The 17,881-nt window shown below is 41.9% G+C and overlaps 2 protein-coding genes across 3 annotated transcripts; both read right to left on the reverse strand.

The window, feature by feature from the left end:
* Window positions 1-3,471: 3,471 nt before the first annotated feature.
* On the reverse strand, window positions 3,472-4,554 carry ferd3l (Fer3 like bHLH transcription factor). Its single transcript, XM_089023748.1, has one exon. It carries the CDS (start codon window positions 4,141-4,143, stop codon window positions 3,745-3,747), a length of 399 nt encoding a protein of 132 aa, XP_088879874.1. The 5' UTR covers window positions 4,144-4,554; the 3' UTR covers window positions 3,472-3,744.
* Window positions 4,555-13,246: 8,692 nt separating this feature from the next.
* On the reverse strand, window positions 13,247-17,881 carry polr1f (RNA polymerase I subunit F). 2 transcript variants are annotated; one of them, XM_089023806.1, is made up of 5 exons: window positions 17,747-17,881; window positions 16,571-16,950; window positions 16,211-16,352; window positions 15,914-16,122; window positions 13,247-14,172 (listed from the first exon to the last, which is right to left on the reverse strand). In XM_089023806.1, the coding sequence occupies exons 2-5, from the start codon at window positions 16,870-16,872 to the stop codon at window positions 13,479-13,481; spliced, it is 1,347 nt and encodes a 448-aa protein (XP_088879932.1). In that variant the 5' UTR covers window positions 16,873-16,950; window positions 17,747-17,881; the 3' UTR covers window positions 13,247-13,478. The 2 variants fall into 2 exon arrangements, with proteins under 2 accessions (XP_088879932.1, XP_088879931.1); XM_089023805.1 differs by having other exon boundaries at window positions 16,571-16,953.

The raw sequence follows: 17,881 nt of genomic DNA on the forward strand, positions 1-17,881 counted from the left end.
TATAAGTTGAAGGGGGAGCGAAATGGAGGATTTTGGGGGAAGCGTCATGATTGGGTGGGATGGGGTGTAACATAATACCATGGCAGGCATAACTTATAACGTTAATATCAGGGGAAGAGTAGGGGGGCTTGAAGCCCAAAACTGACAGAGAGAAAGAGAGAGAGTAAAAGGGAGGGCTAGTGATGTTATCTAACTGTGTGGACAAAATTTGTGGCCATTTTCTAAACTCATTCACTGCCATTTCAGAATTTATTCAGGAATTAAAAATATGATGTGAAGCGCCATTCCTAGTTTTTTTTTTTTTTCTTGCTGGGGTGCCAATAAAGCGCCGGTCAGACCTCTGGCAATGTTTTTTCCTTTACACAAAGGGACAGCATTAGCCTTTTGTTCATGTTAGCGTTTCAGCGCTGTAGAAATCAATAATTGTATTGCATTTTGTACAGCCGCCCTCATTTCAACCTCATATAACTCCAGACCCATATAATTTAGGAATTAACTTTTTTTTGTTGATGAAACAAAGGAGTCTAATGTTTCTTACGCTGCACCGAATGTTTATGTAGTCCTAACACTCAATATTCTGCGGGTCCTTGGAATTCCAGCGACAATGACAAAAACCCTGGCACTGGAGTCGACACAATTTAGCACATTTCTGGCAATGAATGAGTTTCTAATTTAGATTTTTTTTGTCCTGACTACATTGTCAGGAAGAAATCACGACACCCCGATTTCAGAGAGTAAACGAAGTTCCCGGTCCGGAATGATATATGGCACCCCGATGACTCCATTTTAACTTACGATTGCCTTGACGCGGTCATACGTGTGTTCTCTTCAAGCGCTGTCAACCCCGCAGCGGATGGAAATGGGGGCACGGAGCGGGGGAAGCGGGGGGTCGCCTTCATCGTACAATAAATGTATCCTCCAATCTATGTCAATGTATCCTCCAGATGCCTAATGGCTGCTGCATTTGATTGGAAAAAAATAGTCACCTTTATAGCCTATATTGTTATAATGAAGGAAAAAATAGAAAAGCTTATACTGTATATAGAAAAAGTTTGAAAATACACCATTTGTTGGGGGTGCGCCTTATACACCGGAAAATACAGTATAAAAACTTTTCATTCATTGAAAATGCCCCTAATAGTTTGGTGCGCCTTATATATGGAAAATCTTTGAAAATATACCATTGATTGGGGGTGTGCCTTATACTCCGGTGCACCTTATACACCAGAAAATCGGTATTAAACTTTTTCCATTCATTGAAGGTCTGCCTTATAGTCCGGTGCGCTTTATATATGGAAAAAAAGTGTGAAAGTACAGCATTTGTTGGGGGTGTGCCTTATACTTCGGTGCACCTTATACACCAGAAAATACAGTATAACGTTTTTCATTCATTGAAGATGTGCCTTATAGTCCGCTGCGCCTTATATATGAAACAAGTTTGAAAATTCACCATTCATTGGGGGTGTGGCTTATACTCCGGTTTGCCTTATACACCAGAAAATATTGTTTAAAACTTTTTTTCATACATTGAAGGCGCACCTTCTACTCTGGTGCACCCTATATATGGTAAGTTTGAAAATAAACCATTCATTGGGTGTGCGTCTTATACTCCGGTGCACTTTATGCACTGGAGAATACGGTATTTATACATTATATTTGGAAAACTTCCATTCATTGGGGGTGCGCCTTATATTATGGAAAAATACACCATTTGTCTGGGATGCGCCTTATACACCACCAAATACAATAAATATGAATTTGACTTATTTCTTCTGTACAACTTCAGTCAGGTATGGGATGCTCAAGTGATGCCCCTTTTTTTCCTACAACCCGCCAAGACTTTGAAGACATTCGAGGACAAGAAACGTCCTTTCCAGTCTAGACACGGAGATGCGAACAGTGGCGACGGCAAAAAATAAACTTGGTGAAACACAGGAGGTTTGCAAACAGTGGGAGGCCTCGGCACGGTCGTAACCAGACCGACGTGTTTATTTTCCCATCAGCGGCCCCCACGTCGAGGTATGCGCTTAAACGGGTCGGACCCCCACCGGGGGACGTCGACACCGCGGCTCAGGTTTAAAAGACGCCCCATCCCGAGGAGCTCTCGGGGCGGATCTTGACTCGCAGCGGGGTGGCATGAGGAGGACTGAACTGGGCTAAGATTTTTATTTATTTTTTTTTTAACGAAAAAAGAGCTTGTAATGTTTCAAAGTGGCGCATCAGTTAATTTGCACTTCAGCATCAAAGATAATATTTAACCACGTTTGGTGATTCAAATCTTTCCCCGGCACCAGAAGAGGATCATCATGGCGAAAGTGTCAATCAAACTCTTTGTTTTTCCTCCCACAGGTGTGACATAGGCACGTTTCGCTCTCCAAGGTGCTGAAAAGTAACCTCACCTGCGTGACTCGCCGATGCGACGTCTCACCTGAGGACAAGCTGCTCCGAAAAGCGGTTGTTTTTTTTTTTTCTTCTCCAGTGATCACCGTTCGGTGTGAGGTGTCCACCGCAGTCATCGCTGTCCCTGAAACAGTTAATTGATTCACTGCTAGATATGTGCAAAAATGTGTCCACTGCAGTGTGGCAAGGTTTGTGTCATTGTCACTTGAATTTCAAGACCCACAGAATATTAAGTTTTAGGACTACATAAACATTCAATGCAGCGTAAGAAACTTTAGACTCTCTTCTTTCATCAGAAAAAAAAGTTAATTCCTAAATTATATGGGTATGGGGTTATATGAGCTTGAAATTAGGGCGGCTGTCCAAAATACAATTCAATAGGTATTGTGTCCACTCCAGGGCTAGGGTTTTTGTCATTGTCACTCAAATTCCAAGACCCACATAATATTGAGTTTTCGGACGACATAAACATTGAATATAGACTAAGGAACCTTAGACTCTCTTCTTTTATCAGAAAAATAGTTAATTCCTAAATTATATGTGTCTGGAGTTATCTACGCTTGAAATGAGGGCAACTGTCCAAAATACAATGCAATACATACATATTGGTTTGTATAGTGCTTTAACAACAGTTGAAGCAGTAACAAAGCGCTAACATGAACCAAAGGCAAATGCTGACCCCTCATGGAAGGGGAAAAAAAAAATCATTGCCAGTGGTCTGACCAACGCTTTATCGGCACCCACGCAAGAAATAACAAAACCTAAACAATGCAATGCAGCAATGATAATAATAATAATAATAATACATTTCAATACATACATACTGTATTGGTTTATCTAGCACTTTAACAACAGCTGAAGCTGGAACAAAGCGCTAACATGGACAAAAAAAGAAATGCTACCCCCTTGTGGAAAAGACAAAACATTGCCAGAGGCCATGGGCAGCGTTTTATCAGCCACCTAGGCATGAAAAACAACAAAGCCTGAACAAATTCGGGAATGGCGCTCTACGTCATATTTTCAATATTTATTCGGGTGTGAGTGGACATTTTTTTGCACATCGTCTGGCAGTGAATGAGTTAAAATTATTTCATATATTTGGACATAAAAAGATGATGCGATGGAAAATTGCTAAAACCGAGTAGATTGAGGAGACATTGCAGCACTGAGCATCAATCAAAATAAATGTCTTTATTTACGATTGGATGACGGTGAAGGTTGAAACTATCCTGATGACAGTCAACGTATCATAAACTAAAAAAGCAGATCAATTTGAAGAATTTAGTCTGATCGGGCGACTGAGAACTTGGTCAATAATCCCAACCGTTGACTTCTCAGACAACGTCAAGTGTTCTCCAAAAGGTCTTTCATGAAGGCGATGTAGACGATGGCGAGCCTCAAGGTCTCGATCCGGGAAAGTCTCTTCTCGTAGGCGAACGTCGGCACTTTCCTCCTGAGCGCGTCGAACGCCTCGTTCAGACTAAACATCCTCTTCCGCTCGCGCACGTTCGCCGCCTGTCGCTGGACCACCGTGATGATCCTTCTCCGTTTGGACCTGCCCGATTTGGATTCTCTTCCTTCGTGATCGAACAGTAGATGATCTCGAGCGCATGTTCTGCGCTCGGGACTCCAAGACGCGTCGCTGAGCGGACTGTCGGCCGAATGTTGATTCGCCGGAAAATCCATCAGGTTGACATCCAAGCGGATCAAAGCTGAGTTCAGCAGTTGGTTCTGAATCTGCATCTCTGAGTCCAAACGTTTGGTCCACTAGATCCTCTATTTTGTTTATATGTCCGTTATCGTAAAGAGCAGAGCATGTCATCCAAGCCCAACTAACCTTTTATCCGAATCCGGATGGAGCGCCACAGGGTGAGATCCTATTTGGCCAGCGTCCAAAAGAACCTTTCAGTCAGTGACCTGCACGCGGCAGCTCACAAGGCACCCCCCCACCCCCCAACCCTCTCCATGCTAGCTTGAAGAAGCTCCTGCGACGAGACGCGACGTCCGTCCTCTCGAAGGGTCCATTGGAGAGCTTCTGGACAACAGCGGCCTCTTGACAAGAAGGGTCATTTGGTCGTATTTGCGCTTCCCCTGGCTGAATCGCCACCCTTTTTAATCACTTGGAGAGCCCCCAGGAGAAGACTAAATAGAACATTCTCAAACAGTCACCACAGAGTAAAAAAAAAGCTTTCTGTTGCAAATTAGAGCAAATAGCTGCCAGTTCCCATGGCAGGGGAGCGTCCACATTGCAGGGGGTGGCGCAAAAGGGCCCCCAAAGGCGTTTTTTGTTGTATTCCCTCAAGAAAATGCTTAGTCATAAGCATGACTGTGCGGCGCAATGTATTTTGTTCGGGAGAGGATCTTTTTTTCAGAAACGTTTTTATGTCTCGTATTACGTCAGTGTTTCATAGCATATTTTCCGGTGTATAAGGCGCACCCGAAACCCTTATTTTCTTCAAAAGATGGCCCTGCGCCTTATACGCAGGTGTGCCTTATGTGATGTAATATTGAGCCACAACCGGCCTCACAACTACTGTCAGCAACCATAGACTCAATTTTCCCTAGAAGTATTGCGTAACCTCAGCTTCTACTGTATCACCTTATAAAGGTCACGTCCGACTTACGATCGAGTTCCGTTCCAACCAAACGGTCGTAAGTCAAAATGGTCGCAAGTCGAAATCCCTTCAAAATGTTGAATCAAGACTCGGAGGCTAAATGACTCGCAAACTCCCCCCTCTGGTGCCATCACACAGTCTGTACAGGTACATCCGACTTACAACCGGCTCGACTTACGACCACCCGTACTTACAACCACGACCCCCCCCCCCCCCAAACCCTATTTTTAACATTTTAATTCCACGCCTGGCACGGCAACGCACTAGCAGGCCGGCAACGTGTTGGACAATTATTGCCAGCCAGCCAGCATCTCACTCTCGCGCAGCAATCGACCGAGTGATGGCACCAAAGGGGGGAGGGGGTGCGTGTCATTTCGCCTCCAAGTCTCCATTGAACATTTTGAATGGATTTCAACTTACGATTGTTTGGTTGGAACGGAACTCGGTCGTAAGTCGGATGTTACCTGTATTTGGAAAACTATATATTTCTATACTATATTTGGAAAACTTTTTTCAATCATTGAAGGTGCACCTTCTACTACAGTTCGCCTTAACTATACGAAAAGTCTGAAAATACACCATCAATTGCAAGGTGCGCCTTATACACCGGAAAATACGGGTAGTTTTAGTTTTATGTGACAAATGGATTGCATTAGCTTTTGCATGTTAGCGCCTTGTTCCAGTTTCAGCTGTTGTTAAAGCTCTATATAAACCAATATGTATGTATTGCATTGTATTTTGGACAGCTGCCCTCATTTCAAGCTCGTATAACTCCCGACCCATATCATTTGGGAATTAACTCTTTTCTTCTTGATGAAAGCAGAAAGCAGGTTTCTAGCGCTGTATTGAATGTTTATGTAGTCCTAAAACTCAATTTTATGTGGTTCCTGGAATTCGAGTAACAATGACAAAAACCCTGGCACTGGATCAGACACATTTGTTGCACAGGCCTGGCAGTGAATGAGTTTGTAAAGATGTATGGCATTGTATTTTGGGTGGGCAAATTTTGCAGGCTCGCCCATGAACCGCCATGAGTTTGACACCCCTGCTCAAAAGCGTTAAATGCTGACATAATTTTTATTTGTTGGGCGGGGGGAGGGCTTTAATATGTTTATAGTACGTGTTATGACATGTCACGTTATCTAATGCACTTAAATACAAAAAACTATTTTGTTAATAGAGAAGAAGACATCAATCAAAAAGATAAGAGTAAGTTATATTGTTTTATTTCTTTATAACCCGTCCGCACTAAATGGTGACTTTATCCACGTTATTAACGGGGCCGGTTCAAGGGGAGCATCCGCAGACGATTCGTCGCGGACGCTACGCGGGTGTTTATCTTGCGCGCATTCACGCAACTGGATTGTCATCATCTTCCTCCGCCGCCTGGCTGTTTTTCGTTCGGGGCAGATAAACATGACGGGACATTCCGCCGGTCGCCGTGGAAACGCTGAGAAAGAGCAGCTGGGCGGTAGAATATGAGGTAATCTAACCCCGGGGCTGTTGGGTAAATATTGGGCTTAAATAAGGAGGAAAGCAACGAAAAGAGGCGCACAAACACACCGCTGGGGGAGGGGGTTTGCCCCCGCCCCTCCATTCACCTTTTTTTTTGTCTGAATGGAAAGACGTAGGAGGGGAAAAACATTTCCAGCTCTCCGCTGTTATGATTGGTTGCAAGTTGTGAAATTAGCACCGACTTTTTGGCATGGCTAAATGTTTATGGAAGTAAACACAGGCCACAAAACAGGGGGGGGGGGTTTCTTGAAAGCCTGTGATGACGTCCGGAGCGCAAGCAAAACATTAGGAGGGAAAAAAATACATTTGCAGTCAAATTTAAACAAACCAAAATTTTACTCATTCACTGTCAGGCGTGTGCAAAAATGTGTCCACTCCAGTGCCAGGGTTTTTGTCATTTTCACTCAAATTGTAGGATATTGAATTTTAGGACTACGTAAACATTCAATGAGATTCAATGCGGTAAGAAACCTTAGAGTGTAAGGCTTAGACTCTCTTCTTTCATCAGAAAAAAAGTTAATTCCTAAGTTGTATGGGTCTGGAGTTATATGAGCTTGAAATGTGGGCAGGTGTACAAAATACAATACAATACAGGTATCCATTTATATCGCGCTTTAATGACAACTGAAGCTGGAAAAAAGCACTAACATGCAAAAAAATAGGAAAATGATTCCCCCTTGTGGAAGGAGAAACAAAAACATTGCCAGAGGCCATGGCCAGCTCTTTATCGGCACCCAAACAAGAAAAAAAGAAAACTTTTTTAGGACTAGATAAACATTCAATGCAGCATAAGAAACCTTAGACTCTCTTCTTTCATTCAAAAAAAAAGAGTTAATTCCTAAGTTATATGGGTCTGGAGTTATATGAGCTTGAAATGGGGGCAGGTGTACAAAATACAGTACAATACAATACAGGTATTCGTTTATATCGCGATTTAACGACAACTTAAGTTGGAACAATGCGCTATCATGGGGAAAAAAAGGGAAATGCTGCCCCTTTGTGGAGGGGGAGAAAATATTGCCAGAGGTCGGACCAGCACTTTATCGGCACCCAAACAAGAAAAAAAACTTTTTTAGGACTACATAAACATTTAATGCAGCGTAAGAAACCTTAGACTCTCTTCTTTCATTAAAAAAAAAAGTTAATTCCTAAAGTATATGGGTCTGGAGTTATATGAGCTTGAAATTGGGGCAGGTGTGCAAAATACAATACAATAAAATACATTTGTATTGATTTGTATAGCCCTTTAACAACAGCTGAAGCTGGAACAAAGCGCTAATATGGAAAAGCTTTTGCATAACTTTCCGAATCATTAGATTAGGGGAAGATGACAAATGATTTAAGCAACGGCGTACGTTGCTGTCAAGGGAATTGTGCGATGAACTTGATGACGGCCATTCTTGTCTAATTAATTTGGAGTCGGACATTAAAGGAGTAAAAAAAAAAAAAAAGGGAGGTGGGCGGAATCGAGGGAGTGAGTAATGAAGCAGAGTTGAACCCTTGACCAATGCTCTACTTCTTTACTGTGTCATCATGAGCGCAATCTGCGTTTGTTTTTTTTTTTTTTTTTAATTTTTATGATCCCTTCTTCATTCTTAGCTTGCCTGCACACCCAACAAAACGCGAGCGGCCGAGATGTTCGACCAATCAGCAATCTCCCGGGATGTTTACACAGCTGGGTGGCCAGTTCAAGGTGGAGCTCGTGCAAAAAGTGTATGTGTTGTGTGTGTGTGTGGTTAACGGACGTCGCTGGATGAAAGCCAACGGGCCTCGCATGCATCTCGGCGACAACACCCAGCAACCTTCCATCTTACTTCCTTCAACGCCACCCACTTGCCGAGCCGCACTCCAAAACCCCCTTTGCGGTCCGACCCGCCATCCAACAACATGTCAACACCTTCCCTTATACAGCCCCTCCCCCCTTAACATCTCCCCCAATGCTGTCTCAGCTGTTTATTTACTCTGAAGAAGCCTGTCGGCTTGTATGAAAAGCTTGGTCAAAGGTGCCATGTTTGATTTTTCAAGTCACGTTGTGAAATTTTCGAACAGTAAGGCAAGTACAGTGATACCTTGGCTTACGAACTTAATTGGTTCCCCGACAGAGTGTGTAAGGCGAAGAGTGTGTATCCCAAAAATTAATTTCCCATAGGAAACCATTAAAATGAGAATAATCTGTTCCCAGGTCCCCATAAAATATAATGTTCTACTTTCGAATTTTCTAAGCCTTAAAACAACACAAAATATACCTTATTTTATGTATAATAAATGTGCTATGGTATTATAATTAAAGAAATAAACTGTACTGTATAATAAAGTCGTTTTATTTACCTTTGTGATGGTCGTTGATGGCCTGATGGAATGGAGTGGCCGGTTTCATTAGCATTAAACACTTGATGAGGAACGTAACCTTCTTTCGCCATCTCGAGGAATGATCCCTTGTAGGTGCTTTCTCTGCGATAATTTTACCTAGTTCCTCATCAATTGTGTTCTGTTTAGCTGGGTTGATAGCTTTTTGCATCAAGTGTACAGATGGCTTGTGCGGGTTGTTTGTGGAGCCTGATTGATGGCATATTTTAACCTTGCAGTCTACACTCGGCCTTTGAACTATCAAAGTTGAAACTCTCTCACTGTCGTCTGCATGTCTCTTTAATGTTTAAACCACCACCGCCTCTCACTGGTGCGTTCTTGGCCAATCCCGTGGCTTTAACTGAAAACTCGGGGCGGGGAATAGAGGACAAAAATCAGCCGGCTGCCATTTTGTTGTTAGAAGAACGGGCTCGTTCGCAAACGACACATCACTCATTGAGGCAGCTCTGTGTATGAAAAAAGTTTGTATGCCAAGGTAAAATTTTCATAAATGTAATGTTCGTCAACCGAAATGTTCGTAGGCCAATGGGTTTGTAAACCGAGGTATCACTGTATGTGGAAAAGAATACACTTACCATAAGTGCTGATTATGAATGTGTGATGATGACTTGAAACATGTTTCTTGTTCATAGTGATGTTGCCTTTTTACAACAAATCTGTAGAAGGAAAAATACTTGAGTTATTTTGCCCCACTGCTGGGAAAAAAACCATACCGTATTTTCCGGTGCAGAAGGCGCACCCGAAAGCCTTCATTTTCTTCATGAATAAATTTTAAAATGACTAAGAGGTCAGTGATGACTTGAAAATGCTAATTTGATACCATGTGTACCATATTTTGCGGTGTATTAGGCGCACCCAAAAACCTTGATTTTCTTCAAAAGATGACGCTGCGCTTTATACGCCGATGCGCCTTATATGTGAAGTCGTATTGAGCCACACTGGGAATTGAAAAGTGTGACGTTGAGCGCCATTCCCAAATGTGTTTGGGTTTTTGTTTTTCATTGCGGGGGGTGCCGATAACTCCACTCCAGTGCCAGGGCTTTTGTCATCGTCACTTGAATTCCAGGACCCACAGAATATCGAGTTTTAGGCCTGCATAAACATTCAATTCAGCGTAAGAAACCTTTGACTCTTCTTTCATCAGAACAAAAGAGTTAATTCCTCAATAATATAGGTCTGGAGTTATATGAGCTTGAAATGGGGGCATGTGTACAAAATACACTACATGTATTGATTTATATAGTGCTTTAAAAACAACTGGAGCTGTAATAAAGCGCTAACATGGACAAAAGGCAAATGCTGCCCCCCTCGTGTCAGGGGAAAAAAAAACATTTCCAGAGGTCTGACCAGCGCTTTATCGGCCCCCCTGCAAGAAAACCCGAATGGCGCTCCACGTCACGCTTTTCACTGCCATTCCTGAATTTATTCGGGAATTGAAAAGATGATGTGGAGCGCTGATCAGGCCTCTGACAATGTGTTTTTCCCTTCCACGAGGGGGCATGTTAGCTCTTTGTTACAGCTTCAGTTGTTGTTAAAGCGCTATGTAAATAGTATTGTATTGTACTCCAGACACATAATTTAGGAATTAACTCTAATTAAGTCTAAGGTTTCTTACGCTGCATTGAAGGTTTATGTAGTCCTAAAACGTAATATTCTGTGGGTCCTGCAATTTCAGTGAAAATGACAAAAACCCTGGCACTGGAGTGGACACATTTTTTTGCACATTGTCTGTCAATGAATGAGTTAATAATACGACTGTCATATTTAAGAGTGTTCCCTTCATGAATTGAACAAGTTGGACTGGAATGTCATTTTTTTATGTATTGCTAAGGCGCGGTTGACGCATAACTGTAGCCAAAAGAACATAATCTTATTCGAATCCTGAAAAATCCAAAGTGTGGCTGTGCAAGGGAGGCGCTTGTGAGCTCGGCTATCATTCTTTTACAGAAAAATGTTTGTGGAACTCAGCAGGGAAGCCGCCCGGTCCAGACGCCTTCTCGTTCTTGGCCACGCCATTGAGTGCATTGCTATCCCTTTGGGCGATAACTATTTGACTTAAAAAAAATTTCAAGGGGTAACTTGATACAAAGGAATTTGTGGATGGCGATATTTCTGTTTCAATCATTAAGATTGTCTTTTTGTGATATCTGGCGGGTCCTGATAAACTGACATGAGGGTATCCAAGGTTGTTCTAAGCGACATCCATTTTGAGGTTTCGTAACATCTCCATTCTAAACACCTTTTTGGGATTCCAATGCCTTTTTTGAAAGGCCCATCAAGGGTAGCTCCTTCAGCCAGAGACTGTTACACCCGCGCTGCAAGAAGGAGAGGTACCGCCGCTCGTTCCTACCGACTGCTGTCAGGCTTCTCAATAATCACATGTGAAAAAAAATGGACACTTGTACTGTAAATATGGGTTGACGCAATACAGCTACATATAATAATAATAAGACATTGTATTTATAAGCGCCTTTCAAAACTCTCAAGGTCACTTTACAGTCACAGGATGAGTTTTTCTGTGGGAGAAACGGCAGCCACACGAGCCAGCGTTCACTCAACCCGGAAGTCACTCAAATAGAAAGAAAGTTAGCTAGCTAAGAGCTAGCTAATGATTATAAAAACAACAATAATAATACATTTCATCTATAAGCGCTCCTCAAAACTCTCAAGGTCACGTATATCAATATACCTTTCTTGAAACTTGCACTAGTTTTTTATGAAACGGTTTAGCATATTTACAGTATACATCTCAGTCTGCTGACGTTTTTATTTTACTATGCTTAGAGTATCTTGTTTTTCTATTCTTTCACCCCCCCACCCCCGCCCCATCCCCTTTCAAATTGCTGCTGTGGACTGCAAATTTCCCCACTGTGGGACGAATAAAGGTTTTCTGATCAAGAAATTCACTCCGATATGATTCAAAAACCACTTGCCTGGGTCCTATTGGACGACGGATGAATGGTCGGACGACTGGTTGAACACTTGAGCTTTATGATGACCCGCTGCCATTTAGGGGCTCTGAGAACAAACTCAGCATCGCTAATGACCCAAGTCGAAAGGATGGGAGATTTAGCGGATTCAGGCTTGGGGTGAGGGGGGTAGTTCTGTTTGTGCGGCACTTGTTTCTTACCTTTACATGCGTCGGGTTGTTCTGAAGGAACCAACCAGGCATGGAAACATTGGCGACAGGAGACAGACAGACAGCCAATGTAGAGACACGCACTTTGAAACACGGACAGAGGTGTGATGGGAAAGATTGTCTGGCCTGTTCAAGAACAAAAACACCCCTCCATTCCACCCTCCTCCATCTTCTTCTTCATGAAGATAAACGAGCATGCCTAGATATGAGGGTCCAGTGGCAGGAGGGGAGCCTGGAGTTGGAATGTGTGTGAACTGCACTCCGCCTCCAATAAATCAGGGGAACAAGTAGGAGGAGAAGGGAAGGCCTTGGTGGGGGGGGGGGGGGGGAAGAGGTGGAGAAAGTAGAAGGTGGGGGGGGGTCTTGCGTTGGGGTGAGATAGTGAAGATGACAAGATGGATTGGAGGGGTGCTTCGGTGCAGGTGCACGCGGGCCAGAGTGGAGATCAGGCAAGAGGTAGAGGGGAGGTCAACTAGGGACAAATAATTTACAATATAGTATTTCACTTGTTTTTTTTTGTTCCAGAAAGCTTTGCAACTATTTATTTTCTTATTTTGACATGTTTTAAAGCATCAGGCGTAAACATCGATCAAAACATGCACAAGAGGTATCTTATTTTTTTGTGTGTCTATTTAAACGTTTTTAGTCAATGTTCTGTAGCACAGGTTGCTTCAAATGTCGCTAGCGCTCACGCTAACGTCAATGGAGGATCTCATTCAAAGATGAATGGTAAATTAGCATTGATTTCGGGTGTGGGCTTTCTTCAAATAAACAAGCTATAGTGATCAGATTTTGAATGTTCGTAAAAAACAAAGTGTTGACTAGTCAGCCAGGTATTGGTGGTGCACCCCATAAAGTGAGAACATAAACAGATGATAGGATGTGACGGATGATGCGGCGACCATTTAAGTGCACCTCTTATCTGTTGTCTTCAAACGAATCCCGATAAGCTCTTTGCACCTCGGCGCTAATTAAGACTCCCCGCTGAAAGGCAGGATTTGTGCGTGTGGGGAGGAGGGGGGGGGTGTTAAGAAAACACACGTAACCCCTTTAAGTTGTCTCTCAACGCTTCATCACTTGATGGTCAGCATAAAAGATGACCGGAAAGTATTTTGATGCTAGGATTAGTTGTGGCAAGGGAAATGACATTTGGGTATCAATGCGTTCAGTTCAAATTTGAATACTGAGGAATATAACTTGATTTTTTAAAAATATATATTGATACAGAATTCATACAGCTTTGGGTCTTTTTTGTCCTTCATATTGAACGAGATTTCTTTGAAGGTTTGATCAATTTTGTGGAGAGTTCAAAGGCAGAGTGGTTGAATTCGCGAGCGGCTTTGTGAAGTATTTTGGCGCCCCCACAGGCCAAAACTAGCAACTGCAGGTGCTGACTGAGTCATTCAAGGCAATCCGAAAATCCGTTTTTTTCAATCAATGTTTCAATCGTTTTCCTTCTTCTTTTTCTTGAATTTTAGTTCAAAAGGCTCAAAAGTAAAACTTGCATCGACTGGGATATCTCTTTCACGTTTCCTCTTGTTGGGCTTGTCACTTTGATAACCGCTGGAGTCGCTGACGTGGATCTCCGGGGCGGGCGAGATCTGAAACGGGTCCTCCTCCTCTTCTTTGATCTGTTTCTCTTTTTTCCTCTTTTTCTTCTTCTTTTTCTCACTATTTGCATCAGCCTCCGTTCCGTTCATCTCTTGCGTTACGTTAACATCATTATGGGGTGACAGCGACATCTCTATCACTTCTTTTTTGACTTTATCTCTCTTCTTTTTCTCACTATTTGAATCACTCCCCATTCTAATCAGCTCTAGTTCTGCATGATCACCGTGGCCTGATGGCGACATCTCTTCTTTTTTGACTTTATCTCGTTTCTTTTTCTTCTTTTTCTCACCAATGGCTTGGCTCTCTGTCCCGTTGGCCTCCAGTTTGCAAGACGACGACACCGCTTCGTCTTCTATCACTTCTTCTATGATTTTCTCTTTTTTCTTTTTCTTCTTTTTCTTGGTGGGGTCTTGGCCATGTGACTCCTCAGTCACCTCTGTGACCAGTTGTGTGTGTTCTAACTGGACATGGTCGACGGCGACACCCGAATCCGAGCTCTCAGTCATGGCCAACAATTCCTGAACCCTGGTTTACACAAATAGGATGGCATTAATTTACCTGAGAAAAACACAAAATCTCGCACTTTGCTGCAGATGCTTTACAGAGACAAAACAATTAAATCTGGAATACAGTTTAATGACTGTAAAGTGTCCTTGAAAGTTTTTAAAGGCGCTTATGAATGAATTTTATTATTATTATTATTCAAGGACAACCGACGTCTCCGGACAAGTTGTGTCCATAATTTGTAAAATGGCTTCAAATGACTTCTACTGAGTGTATTTTAATAAGATTCCACCGCATATAGCTATATTTTACGTTTTAAGACTCGCTCTGAATATTCAGGAAGTCTTGTTTTTTGAGTTGGTGATGAGTCCGTACGTGACGTCACGAAAGGACCGCCCCCTGACCGAAGAAAGACACATTGTAGCAGTCCTTCCATCACGTCAATGTATTTTGCTGTACATGTTTGGTCTGAGAACCGTGTCGCACCCAAAAGCCGCCTGAAGAGGGCATCCAAGCTCCATATAAGGAATTTATCAGCCTGTGGAAGCGGAGGTGGCCGCTGGAGGTCGCCATTTTGTGCCTCTTTTTTTGGGGTGAGAGATTTTCCCCCAATGTTGCCTCAAAATGGCACATATAATTCTTTAATCGACTGCAAACATGTATGCTTTCCTCTTCAGAACTATTTGAATCATATTCATAACTGGATGTGTAACAAGAAAGCATATTCTCCTAATCTGAAGCCATTGTTTTGATTCTCAAGCAATGCAAGGCGTCTTTCTGAAAATGCCCAATTCGCAGCTCAATTTTTAGCAGATTTTGGACACTAAGTCATTTTTATTGGTGTTTTGTATTTGACTAAAAATATCATACTGCGTGTTTTGGGTATTTTAGATGCTATAAAACGTTTTTCTGGTGTCAGTTAAAAAAAACAAAAAAGTGACGTCGGTTGTCCTTTAACTAGATTGCCAAAGTACACTAAACTGATTGAAATAAACCAAAATACATTGATTGGAGCATGATATTTCTAAATTGCAAATGACAAACCCTTATTTGAGTAAAATCTATTTTTGTAATATGTCAACAATTTTAATTCATGTCAAAGAAATCAAATAAACACCAATTTGCACATTTTTTTTAGCTACTACACAATCAACCCTGTGCTATTTTGATATTGTGCGGTATTACAGAGAAGACAACGAGAATGGACTTAGCACCATTTTTTACTACAGTCTCCTTAAATTTATTTGCTGCAACAAATTGTCACTACCCTCCGCAGACTTATTCAATTGTTTCTTAAAAAAAACGAGAATATGTTCATTTACGGCCAGTTTTTAATGTCTTTTAGAGTTTTACTCCTGTTCTCACACTCCATATTGCAACCATATGCCGTGTTCGATGTATATACTGCAATGCACCATGGGAAAATGAATATTCCATTATCTCTATGCAGTTTCCGGCGGATCATGGAAAAGCCCAAATATCCTCAAGGACAGCTAAACTCATCAAAACTTGAACCACAAAGTGGTGAGGGATGAACATTAGACATTAAGATTCACTTTCCAAGTAATGATATGGTTTTGATGAATAGGCCACAGGGAATTTTATTTAGGGTATTGTAAGGGAATGGGTGACAATGCATAACTCGTTAGGTTGTGTTTAAAAGCATGAGTTTTTTTTTTTTACTATAGTTGTTTAGTGATACCATTCCATCCCAGGAGGAATGGAATGATAGAATTGATCATGCCCGCCTCCATATACATACCTGGTTCGATTCAGCATTCCTCTTATAAGCAGCACACCGGCAGTGTCAGCATCAAGCGCAACGACCTCAAACTCCAGCTCCGCTCCAATCCTGGGACCCGTGTCCCTCCAGGTTTCCACAGAGACAAGATTAGGCTTGGGAATGCTGGCATTAAAGCAGCCGTGGACCAGACAGCCGACGTGGCTCACACCGAGTTTGTTCACCTTGCCCTGGAGGTCAACAACCAACAAAACACGGATGAGTAAATTGCATTCTGCTAAAGCGCAATGTCGATTTGAAATTAATTGCAATACTGACCAGCAATGTTTCTCCTCGTTGGGGTTGAAAAATAATAAAATTGGCTTGTATGTCTAAGTGAATGTAGCCGCTGTCATCATAAATATCTCCATGGCTGCGTATAATCTGGATATTGTCATAAGCAAGAGGTACACCTTGGAGGCTGAGGGAGAAAGCGTGACAATTCACTTAGTCAAAATGCACATTCATAGTTAAACGTTTATATAATGATTATACGCTTGAATCTTTACATTGGGTTTGGACTGCTGCTTAGCAAATGCTTTAACAACGGATTCTCAAACTTTACAAGGTCTGCCCACAAATGTTAACCCGACATTCGAAAACATTATCAAATAAAATGAACTAATTTAGTGGTGTCACCTCGGTGAGAATTTGAGCAGCTCGGCGTGTAACTCCTCTCGTAAGGCTGTCCTCTTCTTGTACAAGTACATTGGGGGCAAGACGACGTGTCTTCGGTGTGCGTTCATGACCAGACAGGAGTATGGCGCTGAGAGAAGTTCGGAAGCAGCGGCAAAAGACGGGATAACGCTTGGAACTTCGAACAAATCTACTCGAGCCGCGGAGGACGCTTTAACATCCAGACTCTGAGCGCAGGTTTTGAGGACTTCGGCGGACATTTCCACACGCTTTGGGTCATGTTCAGCATGCTTCAAGTTCGCCATATTGCCAAATGGGAGCGGAAGTCAACGAAGGCCAACTTCCGCTTTGGAGAAACCGTACATTTTGGTTTACATCGCCATCTGCTGGTGAAAATGGTGCGCCGACAAATGCGTTACAAAGAAATCTTTTTCTTTCGTTTTTTTAACGCACATTTGTTTTTCCGTTCCAATGTTGTATTACTTTTATTGATTTACTCTTAATTAAAAGCATGTATAAAATACGTCTTACTTGTTAGTTGTTGTATTAAGTTCATCCTGTCTACTTGATATCTAATTTTAAACAGTTTCTTTTCTTACAGTGTATTGTAGGTGTTCAAATACCTGACATGTTTTGGCGTATACTTCCGTGACACTCTGACGAAGGCGGAAGTATACGCGGAAACATGTCAGGTATTTGAACACCAACAATACATTGTCTGTAAGAAAAGAATCTGTTTTAAATTAAATTAGTTTTACTACATTCCTGACATCGTCATGTGACTAGGTACATATGCAGAACCAGAACCATATTCGATACTCAACACAATAGATATTTTTGACTTTGGGATACTGTTAACATTGCCATACAGTTCTTCATTTAATCATAATGTTACTGGTGGGTGTGAATAAACTCATACACATGAATGAATTTTAATAGACTAAAACAAAAAAAATCATTTTAGCAAATCAATTAAACATGAAGACAAATAAAATCCAAATGCTCTTTTTTATCCTCTGAACTAAAGAACATTCCCCCATTATATTCTGGTTTATTGAGATGAGCCTGTCTTCCCAATTAAAAGCATGAAGCACAGTTTTACAGAATTATAACAATAAAATTATTTTGATCAATTAATAGGCCAGTAAAGTGGACAACTGGTCATCATGTCTGACTTACATTGCGGCTGTGCAGGGTTCAACTCCAGCTCCGGTTTTCTTGTGTGTAAATCCTTCCATTCTGTTCATACATTTAAAGGTTTGATGATATCAAGTGGTTATTTGACAATAACATGTCAATTTGTCCTCTTGGGTG

Source organism: Hippocampus bargibanti, linkage group LG20 (assembly GCF_051943395.1).
Source record: "Hippocampus bargibanti isolate YZ-2025 linkage group LG20, ASM5194339v1, whole genome shotgun sequence".
NCBI classification, from domain to species: domain Eukaryota; kingdom Metazoa; phylum Chordata; class Actinopteri; order Syngnathiformes; family Syngnathidae; genus Hippocampus; species Hippocampus bargibanti.

What these genes read in the sequence shown, in the direction of transcription:
- ferd3l (XM_089023748.1), bottom strand. Translation starts at nt 4,143, where the DNA reads ATGCAGATTCAGAACCAACTGCTGAACTCAGCTTTGATCCGCTTGGAT.
- polr1f (XM_089023806.1), bottom strand. Translation starts at nt 16,872, where the DNA reads ATGGCGAACTTGAAGCATGCTGAACATGACCCAAAGCGTGTGGAAATG. An exon ending in AACGAGGAGAAACATTGCTG is followed by an intron (nt 16,123 to 16,210) that starts GTCAGTATTGCA and finishes GTTGACCTCCAG; the next exon opens with GGCAAGGTGAACAAACTCGG. An exon ending in GGAATGCTGAATCGAACCAG is followed by an intron (nt 14,173 to 15,913) that starts GTATGTATATGG and finishes TGTGTAAACCAG; the next exon opens with GGTTCAGGAATTGTTGGCCA.